This window comes from Aricia agestis, chromosome Z (genome assembly GCF_905147365.1).
Source record: "Aricia agestis chromosome Z, ilAriAges1.1, whole genome shotgun sequence".
Classification (NCBI taxonomy): Eukaryota; Metazoa; Arthropoda; class Insecta; order Lepidoptera; family Lycaenidae; genus Aricia; species Aricia agestis.
In genome coordinates, this window is record NC_056428.1 from 26,367,542 (window position 1) to 26,380,454 (window position 12,913).

Sequence of the window (12,913 nt, forward strand, 5' to 3'; positions counted from 1 at the left end):
TCGATATCAAAAAATAATATTACACTATTGTTAATAATTGTAACTGAATATCGCTTGAAGCTATGTATGTATTATACAAATGATATGCATTGTTGCAGAAATCATATGGTACAAAGATGACAAAGCTATAATGAGTGACACAAGATTCATTATTGAAAATGTTAATAATAGAACCACTTGTCATATTAAGAAAGCAAGTAAAGATTTAGAAGGTACTTACACATGTAAAGCTGTCAGTGATATTGGAATGGCAATAACAAAGGCAAAATTACAAGTATTCGAAGCCGATGATAAACAAACAGTTTTACAAATTAAAGAAGAAGAGACAAAGATACATCAAAAAATTAAGAAAAAAGTAAAAAAGACAGACTTACAGGTAGTACAACCACAAACTGAAACTTTAGCTCAAGAGCGGATCGACGTAACAGAAACTCTAGAAACACTTCCTTATGAAACACATAGAGGTATTTTGAAGAGAGTTGAAGAAGATTCTAAAATCGCAGCTGAAATAAATGAATTATTAGAAGTAATAAACGCAAAGGAATTTGGGCCAGGAGAATCACCTTTAAGGGAATTAGCTAAAATTGGATATATGTTGCGAAACGGAATCAGCGTGGATGAAATTGAAAGTTTTTACGATGCTGAATATTTTCCTTCTCTTCGAATGCCTTCATCTCAATCGGCTCTTGTGCAGCTTGTTGAAAGGCAAGGTCATGGTGCAATTATAACAGAAATACTTACTGAAGAAACTGTAGACAATGAAGACACTATTGCAGCAAAAGTTGGGTTCCGAGCATTTATGAAGATGGTCGAATTGAAGCATTCATCTGTTGAGGAAGTTATTGCTCACTTTTATCCAGAGGACTTCAAGCCGAGGATCTGGGAACACAAAGAAGTACAAGAGGTATTTTATTTATTTAACTAGCTGTTGCCCGCGACTTCGTCCGCGTTAACAAAGTATAATAACAAAGATGGATAGTCCGCTAACAAATATGAAAAAAGTAAAATATAACCTCCTCCTTATTGAAAGTCGGTTAAAAAGTAGCCTAAGTTACACCTTACTACATCAGCTTACCAAAAAAGGTCCCGGCAAAATAGCTCCAGCCATTTCAGAGATTAGCCGGAACAAACACAGACAGACATACAGACAAAAATTGTAAAAAATGTTGTTTTGGTGTATGTATCGTATATAGATTTATATGCACGTAGCAAAAAACGGTTCTTTCAATATTACAAATAGACACACCAATTTTATTTATAAATAAATATGTATAGATGTATAGATTACCCGCCTATAAACTAAAGTTTAATAAAATCCATGTTGAAGTCATCTTGTGAAGTTACAAAATATACAATAAATTAATATAAATACAAAAAAAAACTTTTTTAGATATATAACCATTAATGTAGTAAAAGTAATGTGTCTACAAACCACATAATGTTACAGGTCATTGCAGAATCAGCAACTCAAGAAATAGCAATATCTTCTGAATCGATTGTCAAAAAAGGTAGAAATAGTATTAAGAAACTAAAGTTGTTTGTTTACTTTATAGCAATAATATTTTTGAATAGTCGGGTATCATATTATTATATTTTAATGTAAACTTTTCATCAAGTGCTTTTATCTTTAAAAAACAATTTATGGATATAACTCAAATTTTAGATTTTTTAATAACTTTTTATAATATATTTTTACTCATGCTTCTTAAAAATAATATATTTATTTATATACTAATTTAATGCCTTACAAGTATACTAACTTAAAAATAAAACTTTAGCTTAATTATTATTTTAATGCTTTTTCATATTAGATACAGCTTTCGTTTTTAATTATTAATGGGCTTCAAGATTGTGCATCTTTTGGGCGATGTAGCAATAACCTTCATTTATGTAAGTATTACTGCTGCTTTTAACATTCATAATAATATGTAAAACACGAAACTTAATTCATGATACTTAACAATATTGACAAACACATTTTAAATATACTGTAAAAGTTAAGTTATGTATTCTCGTTTTAACATTTTATCATTAGAAGACAATATTGACTCTACCGACATTTCACAGATGCGACAGAGAAAAAGCAACTTAAACAGAAAAGGCAAAGAAAGCTTAAAGAAGAAATTAAAAAAATAGACAACGATGAAATTAAATTAAACTCAGAACAAGAGCTGAAATATATTGAAGAAGTTACAACAGAGCTGGATATTGAAACAGATAAACGTATTTTTGCACAAACCACGAATATACATGACAGTAAAATTGAAGTTGTTTCTGAAAGTCAAGTTACACACATACAAGAAGAGGCACATAAGCATATTGTAAAAGCTAACCTTAAAGTTGACACACTTTATCCTATTGTTAATGAAAACCAAGAGACACAAGAAAAAGAAGTTATCGTTCAACTAAAAAAAGATGTATCTCCAGTCGAAGTTAAGCAGTCTTTAACAGAAATTGAACCAATACAAGTTACAGCAGTTGATGCTGAAAATAGTCTCGATTTATGTGATGTGCCAAAAATGCCACTCATTTATAAAGCTAATAGAAATATTCAGCAATCTGAAAGTATCACAACTTCTGAAGCACTTATTAACTTTACAACCGAAGAAATTAAAGAACAACAAAATGTTGAAGAGAATGCCAAACCAACATTAATATGTCAAGATGCTCTTAATATATTAGATTATGAAGCTAACATAAAAGAAGCTCCATTAGATACACAAGCCATAACAAAGTCTAATGCGTCAGTAACAGTTTCTCCTCTATTGGGATTAAATGTTACGGAAGTACAAGAAAACATACAAGAAAAGGAAATAATTGATCTTTGTTTAGAAAAATTAGTGAATCCTGTTATTAATTACAATTTATTAGAATCAGTTGAAGTAGGAGAAGTTTTTGTAGAAGATAAGTCTGGTAAATATTACCCTGAGTTAATCGTTCCTACTGAAATGGCTAGAAAAGACGTTATCGTGTCAAATCAGCTGTTAACGGAAGTTCTCAATATTCAAGAAAAGGAAGGATCTTTAGGTGCATTGAAATTGCCTCCTGCCCAAGCCGCTAACGTGGAAATATCTTCTAAAGACAGTGTTATCGTTTCTGTTAATCAGCCACAAGAAACAGAAAGTGCACTTGTAATGGCCGAGCTACCGTTACAATCCAATATACAAGAGGATTTAATATTGCTTACTAGTCTTAACAATTTGATTACTACGTCAAATATTAAAGAAGAAGAATTATATACAGAAAAAGTTTGTGAAAAGAAAGCTTCTATAAGTTTCACAGAACATCAGCATAAAATTAGCTCTGAAACTGAGATTCATGACACTGAAACAGGTTTTGATAAACAGCATGTACCTGCTGGTAGTAACGCTAAAGTAGGTGTATCAACGTTGATAAAAAATATTACTGAAGAAACAAATATACATGAAAGAGAAGAAGATTTCCCATTAGACAATGGTGGAATGGAAAACAAGGCTAAAATAACAATAACACCAATGGAATCAATAATTACTTCAGAAAATTTGCAATTGAATTCAATGAAAAACCTTTCGGAACCGAAAAGTTTTTCTCATGAAATTGCTACAGAAGCTGTGATAACTGAAAGTGCGAAGATAATTTCTAATCCGTATATTCATGATCAAGAAACTCCTCAAAATTACTTAAGTAAAAAACCAGAAACTGTGATTATGAGTGTTATACCTAATACACCATTGTCTGTGATAGAAGTAAGACCTTCTGACTCAGAGGACAAGTTTTTAAATAATAACATGCCTAATATAACGCATGCTAAATTTGACACTACACATAATTTAACTGCTCCTATATCACAGGAAATTTTAATATCAGACCAAGTTGATTACCTGGAATCTGAAAAAAATATAACGGAATTACCTAAATCTCGTCAAGACCTGTTTGAAGAAATCACAGTTTCACAAAATGTACCTCAAGAACAGACAGAAATTCTAAATGAAATTGAGACCAGATCATCAAGGGCTGTAACGAATTTTATTTCAAATGAAAGCGTGAATGTAAGTGAAGTTATGGCGAACATAACAGAAATAGAACTTAATACAAAAGATTTGTCGACAGTCCTAAATGAAAACGCGAAAATGAAAATGGATGTTAACAAAAAAATTCCTTTGGTTACCGAACTAACACTTCCGGAATCCTTCGGTGAGCTAAGTCAAGTGCAACCCTTCTCAGAAAAGGCAAAAATAAATTCAGAGTTATTAAAGTCTGTAGTTATATTAGAAAACGAAAGTCTGGAAACTCAAGATGTAATAGAAAATGTAGTGCAACCGCAACATAGGTTTATAGAGCCGAACGTAGTTATACAAAATAATACCATTGATGTTTTGCAAACCGAACACCATGAACGAGAAGAGGTGTTGAGCAAACAAGTAGAGCCAGATATGGTTAGAGCTCAGCCAGAAGTTTCGGGATCAAGACCTGTGGCAACAGCAAGTGAGATAGTTACAGATTTTAGTGTTGCACCGAAGGAGGAACAAGCTGCGCCGGTTATCCAAAATGCTTTTGTCGGGAACATAGCACATACAGAAATAACGGTTTCGACAACAGAGTGTAATGAAAAGGAAAATGTGTTAAAAGTGGATGAACCAGATTTCGTCCATAGCTCTTTAAAATATGAACCTATTGAGGCATTAGTTGTTGAAAAAGTTTACTCTGAACACATGCCCTCACTTTTTGAATCTCAAAGTACTGGTAGTAAGCGAGAAGCAACTGTATCTTCAGTAACTTCCGAAGCCATGATCCAAGAAGAGACTATATCTGATTCTTCTATTGGAATATTAGACATTAAACAAGAAGAAACATCCAAGAAACCTTCAGTCTCCTTTAGTAGTCTTCTAGTTCCAGAATATCAAGAAGATTTGTCACAAGAAAAAGAAAATATATTACAAATTAAAGAACCAAACAAACAAATTGTAAATGTATCTGTAACGCCTAAACATGCTGTACAAACATCAGAAACTTTACCGCAGATTGATAATTTGCAAGAAAAAACAGGGTTTTCTTTACCAACAATGAAAAATGCATTCAGCAGGGTTGATGAAATTTATAAGAAGGTTCCTAACTTAGAAGAAGTTATTGTTAGTCAAAATGCGGATGATATTAAACAACAAATATTTTTAGAAGAACAATCTAAAGTTATCCCGGTAGAAAATACATCTATAGAATTGACCGAAACAATTTTTGGCGAAAAAGAATCATATTTTTCTGAAAAACTAAGTAAGGAATTTACTGCGATACCTAATATTACTCCTATGGATGCTATAACAAAAATGTCTGTGGACATAGTAGAAAAAGCAAATACTTTTGAAGGAACTCCATCAATAGAACAATACGATGCGAATATTTCATTTGTGCCGTATAGAAGCACATTAGGATCAGAAGTCACACTGTCTCATGAAACAGAAAACCTAAGAATCGACAAGGAAAAAACAACTATAGCTAAATTAAAAGTAGATGAAAATCAAGCATACGTCGATGGCTTTGAATTAATTTGTGGCGAAAGAGAGGAACCTTATGTTGCTCCACATCAACACATAAAATTAGAAGCAAATGAAACTCTTGTGGAAGCGAGTACTTCAGCTCAAGTGCTACAAGTTCAAGCTAATGAAAAAGAAGGTGATTCAATAATAAAATCGTTTGAGTCGTTAGCAACTAAGGCAACACCAAGTATTGGTCATCAAAACACAATTTTAAAAACCGAGCAAGTGTTTACTCAACAAAACACAGATGATTTTATTGTTCCAAATGAATCTCTTGTGCACGCGCATACAACTCAAAACTCTCAAGAAGCGGTCCAAGAAACACAAATTTATATTTGTGAAAAGGAAGACAATTTAAGTCAAACCACAATGAATATCAAAACTCCACATCTTACAATAAGTGATCAAAAATCTTTAAATATAGTTGAAATGGTGGTTTCAGACTCGGAAATGCCTTTAGTGTTGACTCAATCAGAGCAACCACAAAAACTAAAAGAGTTGTCGAACATACAGCTACATTCACCTATACAAACCAGCGAGGTAAATGTTCATGAAAAGGAAGATAACGTACATGTTAGTGACACACATAAGCCTCAAACAGCAGATCAGCATATTCGAGGACTAGAATTCATAAACGTAATGGAAGCAATAGTATCAGAAAAAGAAGGCGAATTAAATAAATATTTAACACCAAACGTGGTTACAAACAGTATAAGCCTTGAAACACACAAGCATATTAATATCGAGGAGAATTACTTTCAAGAGTGTGATGAACCATTAAAAAGCGATACATTAAATGCTAAAGAAATAGTAGGAACTTTCACAGAACCATTAAAGCCTCTATTTATTCAACAAACAGACAGCGAGGAGAGGCAAGAAGACTTACAAGTAGACAAAATTGAATTTAAGCAATCTAAAATAGATTTTCAAGTTGATGGTCATCTTAATGTAACAGAAATAAATACTATGGAAAATGACACTGTTTTAGAAACAGTTTTACCAAGTAAATTCGATATCGTAGAGCCGAATATAGAATTAGCTTATTCCATTACTGTTGATGATATTAAGACAGGAGAAAAGGAAGAACCACTAAAAGATATAACGGAAACAAAAAGATTAAATTTACAACCATCTTTAAATGAAAATACATGTATCCAAGTTCAAGAGATTTTACCATCGGAAGTTGATACTGCTATTCAAGCAATTTCCAAAAAAAGGGAAGAAATACCATCACTAACATATGACTTAAGCTATCCTCTTAATGTCACAGATACTGTTCCTGACGATTCAGAGCAGGAAATAACTACCAATTTCAAAGCAAAGCCTGAAGCTCAAACTATGGAAATAAGTACTGTTAAACACATTACTACCGAAGAAACCATTTTATTGGAAGATATTAATGAAGTTAAAAAGGATATACATCAACATAAGACGGCTTCTGAAGGTATAATTATAGCTGAAGGTGTAAATAAAATTCAGCAGCAAGTAATTGAAGCTATTGGAAATATCGCAGAAGAAAATATAATCAAAGCGCACGAAGCTAAAATAATTCAGGATTTTAATATTAATCAAACTTTACTAATGTCAGAGGTACAAGCTGATGAAAACCTTGACATTGTTGAAGAAAACAAATTAAAATTATCACAAGCATTATCTAAAGAATCTGTGCCTTCTGAATCGGTGTTCACAACAGAGCAACAAATTTTTGAAAACTCGATTGATATAAGTGATCGTTTTGGTCATGAAAAGACAGAAGTAAGAAGCACATGGCAAACTCAAAGTAACTACACAACTCAGGAAAATGTGATTCAAGAGAATGTCACAGAAATAACTAGTAAAATCAGAGAAGAGCCGAAAAAAGCAGGACAAGAAATTGATTTATATATTCCTTTAAAACAAATGGAAATGCATACACAGGAAATGGTTGAAAATTTGGTCGACAGTGAAGCTGCTTCAACTAAAAAAGCAAGTACAAGTCATGTAAATATACAGACGGCTTTGTCAACAAGTACTCAAGTTTTAGAGAATGTTAATGATCTAAACGACACTCCAAGCGCTGAATCAGGTAAAGCATTTATGGATTTAACATACCATACGAGTTTTTCTGTTTCTGAAAATATTTGTCCCGAATCAGAAAGTTATTTTAAATCAGTGAAAGAATCAGGATATAAGCCTGAAGAAAAAATTTCCCTAAATGAATCAATACAACACACCGAAATTATTATAAGTGATAATATAGAATCGCTCGAAACACTATCATGTGACAACGAAAAAACTGTCAATACTGAAACAATTCCTTTCCAATCTTTACATCAAACAAGTTATATTATTCATGATAAAGAAGATGATTTGAATATTCCTTCACATGTCGAACCCAGAAATGCTTCATCCTCTCTAATAACACTAGAAAGCGTAAAAGTTCAAGAAGTATGTCATGAAATAACGCCTGAAGAAATAAAAGCTATTGATACAAAGTTATACTTTGCGGACAAAGACATAAAACCAGTGACACAGTATCTTATATGCACTGAGAGTAATCCAGAAACAAGCGCAGAAATCTTAAATACACAAAGGGCACAACAACAAAATATAATATCACCCACGTCTACAGAAAATCTTACATCTTTGATTGTTACTAATAATATAAGCTTACATAAAGAATTAGATGCAAGTTTTGCCATACCCAAGCCACAAATATCGCACACAAATATAACTTTATCGAACGAATTAGAAACTATTTACACAGTTACAGAAGAGCATTCTTTACCATACGATATCGAGAGGGTAAAACTTGAAAGTCCTTCTCATTCCATCGAAGAAATTCAAGATCAAGTTTTCAGTTTTCAACCTGAAATAAAAAGAGAAGGTAAATATGTTGTTAATCATATTATATTATATATTTGTAATATACGCAAGTAGTGGTGTAATTGCATACCGTCGGGCGTCGGGACAAAAGTTGGGTAACATAGGTCTACTAAATGGGGTTCTATGGCGTAATTACTTTACTATTATATGAAAAAAAAAAACTGCTTATCCTAATCAGAGTATCTTGATGTAGGTATTGAAAAAAGTGAATTCAGAACGCCATAGTTGCTATGTTGTCATATCCATTAGTTTTTACCACAGTGTACCTGGGGCCGTACCATGAAACCGTTTTGAGACTCAAACAATCGTACGAGAATACCTCGTCCTACTCTAACAAACGTGAAATGACGTTGTTAGAGCAGGACGCGGCATTCTCATCCGATTGTTTGAGTCTCAAAACGGTTTCGTAGTAGGCCTACTGCTGCCTCCCGACACGATGACTTGCAATTAAACCCAGTGTATTGGATAATTTTGATTTCGTTGGACCAAATCTATGTCGTACTCAGTTAACTTATAAATATATTATATTTCTTAAGACATCTAACAAAGTAGGAATCGGTGAGAGCTAGACTTTCGTCACTCTATAAAACAGAAAATTCTCCTGTATACGACCCCTATAGAGGTAAGGACGACCATCATCTTTGGAGTTTCGGTGGTTTCTTTTAGAGGTATGCAGTTCTGAAGGTCTACCTTTTTTATCTTATTTTCTTCGTGGTGACTGTAGGTGACTTCTCACTGCTAAATCATCGTAAAGTCTAAGTCTTTCATATTTGGAGGTCGTTCTTAGCTCTATAAGGGTCAAATAGATAAGAACTTATAGCTTGCAGGAAATACATTTGAGAGCCAATTTGTCAATAAAATATGTCATACATCATTACATCAGAGGATCGAGCACTGGTGCTGGGAAACATTGTATTTTTTACAAAAAAACAATTTTTTACAAAAAGTTACCTATAATGAGGGTATAATAAGTAGCATATAATTTGTTCGCAAAATAAAAGATTCGTCACTTGAATTGTAACACCACCATTCTATTTAATTAAAAAACAAGAAGATATCACTTTCAAGACTTTTTTATGTAACCAAAACTTTACAATCCAATGAAACCTAAAACAATACGAATGTTACTTATTTAACACCCGTATTTGGAAGGCATCTTATACTTTTACTCATATCAATATAATTATTTCATAACAGACTGTACAAATTATGTGATTTTTCAGATACAATTCATGAATACACGTCACCAAAATCTTCAGACATCGAAGAATCAGAAGAAATAATAACCAAATTCGTGAGCGGACCTGGACAAAGTGAACCAATTAAAATAAAAACAAAACGGACGGTAATAAAAAAGAAAAAAAAATCGATTTCTGATAATACTGAAATTGGTAATATAGTTATAGAAGAAGTTATTGATAATGAAGAAGACTGTACTAACAAGGGTGTCACTAATCACGATGTTAAAATATCTGAATACGAAGAGGAAAATTCACAAAAAAATATAGACATTAGCAAAAAAGGGGATGATCAAAAATCTGATACAATTGATTTGCAAGAACCCATTATTGAAGAAATAGATGATGAAATTAAAGAAAATAAGGAGAAATTTGATGTCCTGCTAGACGAAACAATAAGACCTTTAAAAGACGAAAAACAATCGGAAGTTGTTGATGAAGAAACTGAAGAGGTTCCTGAAGATACTATTGAAGAGGAAATTTTGATACCTGACAGTAAGATGAAAATAACAAAGACTACTAAGCGTACAGTCAAAAAGAAAATGGTCACTTCAAAACAAGATACACTTTCACCTACAGAACAACAGCCATCCATGGATGAAACAGTGGAAGAGACATCCACAACTCAAGAAGAGATCAATACACAAAAGGCACAAGAAATCACTGAAGTTCTGAACACTGGTCAAACTATCATTCCTCGAGTTGCTCCTGCAGATACGTCCGAAACGACAAAACCTTTGAACGAAAAAGAAATGCCCGAAGAAACCGTTGTCGAAGAAATCGTGTCTCCAGATGGCAAGACTAAGGTCACAAAGAAAACTAAGCGTGTTATCAAAAAGAAAACGGTTAGAAATGTACCTGAAAATATAAATTTTGAACTTCAAGAAACAAAGTCAGAAATGGAAGAAACACAACCTGATGAGGTAGAGGAGTTGCCAGAGGAATCTGTGATCAAGGAGACGAGCCCCGATGGAAGTATCAAAATAACGAAACGAACCAAACGTGTAAGCAAGAAGAAGACCGTCGCTACGGCAGCAGAATTAACGGAAAAGGAACCCAAGGAACAGCAACCGATTGTGAAAGAACTTGATGACACAGAAAACTTGGATGATCTGCAAGAGCAAGAGACACCTGAAGATACAAAGGAGGCTCCTGAGGTGACAGAAGAAATTCTGATGCCTGATGGGAAGACCGAAAAAACAAAGACCACAAAACGTACAGTTAAAAAGAAAAAATCCATAATACAACAAGATACACTTACTCCTACGGAACAACAGCCATCCATAGATGAAACTGTAGAAGAGACATACACGACTCAAGAACAGATCACTACACAGGAAGCACTAGAAATCGCTGACGTTCTTGAAACTGCCAAGACCACCATTCCTCAAGTGTTGGAAGCTCTCTCAGATACTTCTGAAACGACGAAACCTTTGGACGAAGAAGAAATGCCTGAAGAAATCGTGATAGAGGAAATCGTGTCTCCAGATGGCAAGACTAAGATCACAAAGAAAACTAAGCGTGTTGTCAAAAAGAAGGTGGTTAGAGATATTCCTGAAACTAAAGATCTTGAACTGAAAGAACCGAAGTCAGAAGTGGATGAAACACAACCTGATGAGGTAAATGATTTACCAGAAGAAATTGTTATCGAAGAGGTTGCCCCAGATGGTAGCATCAAAATCACAAAACGTACAAAACGTGTTACCAAGAAGAAGACCATCAGCGTGACCCCGGAATTATCAGAAAAGGAGCCCAAGGAACGGCAACCTATTGTGGAAGAACCTGACGACACAGAAAAGTTGGATGATCTGCAAGAGCAAAAGAAACCTCAAGAATCTGAAGAGGGTCCTGAGGAAACTCTGATAGAAGAAACCATGATGCCTGACGGTAAGACCAAACAAACAAAGATCACAAAACGTACAGTCAAAAAGAAAAAGGTCATTAAACAACAGGATACACTTACACCGTCAGAACAACAGCCATCCACGGATGAAACCGTGGAAGATACTTATACGACACAAGAAAAGATCACTACACATGAAGCACAAGAAATCACTGACGTTCTCGACACTGCCCAGACCACCACTCCTCATGTGTTGGAAGCTCCCGCAGATATTTCTGATACGACGAAACCTTTGGACGAAGAAGAAATGCCTGAAGAAACAGTAGTAGAGGAAATTGTGTCTCCAGATGGCAAAACTAAGATGACAAAGAAAACTAAGCGAGTTGTCAAAAAGAAGACGGTTAGAGATATTCCTGAATCTATAGATCTTGAAGTGAAAGAACCGAAGTCAGAATTGGAAGAAACACAGCCTGATCAGGTGGATGATTTACCTGAAGTAACGGTTATCGAAGAGGTTGCCCCAGATAGTAGCATCAAAATCACAAAACGAACAAAACGTGTAACCAAAAAGAAGGCCATCAATGTGACTCCAGAATTATCAGAAAAGGAGCCTAAGGAACAGGAACCTATTGCGGAAGAACCCAACGACACAGAAAAGTTGGATTATCTGCAAGAGCAAAAGAAACCTGAAGAATCTGAAGAGGGTCCTGAGGAAACGGTGACAGAAGAGATTATGATGCCTGACGGTAAGACCAAACAAACAAAGATCACAAAACGTACAGTCAAAAAGAAAAAAGTCATAATGCAACAAGATACACTTACACCTATGGAACAACAGCCATCCATGGATGAAACTGTAGAAGAGACATACACGACTCAAGAACAGATCACCACACAGGAAGCACGAGAAATCACTGACGCTCTCGACACTGCCCAGACAACCACTCCTCAAGTGTTGGAAGCTCCCGCAGAAACTTCTGCAACGACGAAACCTTTGGACGAAGAAGAAATGCCTGAAGAAATCGTGGTAGAAGAAATCGTGTCTCCAGATGGCAAGACTAAGATCACAAAGAAAACTAAGCGTGTTGTCAAAAAGAAGGTGGTTAGAGATATTCCTGAAATTATAGACCTTGAACTGAAAGAACCGAAGTCAGAAGTGGAAGAAACACAGCCTGATCAAGTGGATGATTTACCTGAAGTAACGGTTATCGAAGAGGTTGCTCCAGATGGTAGCATCAAAATCACAAAACGAACAAAACGTGTAACCAAAAAGAAGGCCATCAGCGTGACTCCGGAATTATCAGAAGAGGAGCCCAAGGAACGGCAACCTATTGTGGAAGAACCTGACGACACAGAAAAGTTGGATGATCTGCAAGAGCAAAAGAAACCTCAAGAATCTGAAGAGGGTCCTGAGGAAACTCTGATAGAAGAAACCATGATGCCTGATGGTAAGACCA

At 34.5% G+C, this 12,913-nt stretch overlaps 1 protein-coding gene across 1 annotated transcript in view; it reads left to right on the forward strand.

Annotated features, from left to right (window-relative positions):
* The window catches only part of LOC121738440 (titin), a 130,448-nt gene that overhangs the window by 61,441 nt on the left and 56,094 nt on the right, over positions 1-12,913 (forward strand). Inside the window, exons 31-34 of the mRNA XM_042130481.1 lie at positions 99-904; positions 1,448-1,508; positions 2,068-8,376; positions 9,599-10,419. Coding sequence (XP_041986415.1) covers positions 99-904; positions 1,448-1,508; positions 2,068-8,376; positions 9,599-10,419 — 7,997 coding nt within the window. The remainder of the gene's footprint in view (positions 1-98; positions 905-1,447; positions 1,509-2,067; positions 8,377-9,598; positions 10,420-12,913) is intronic.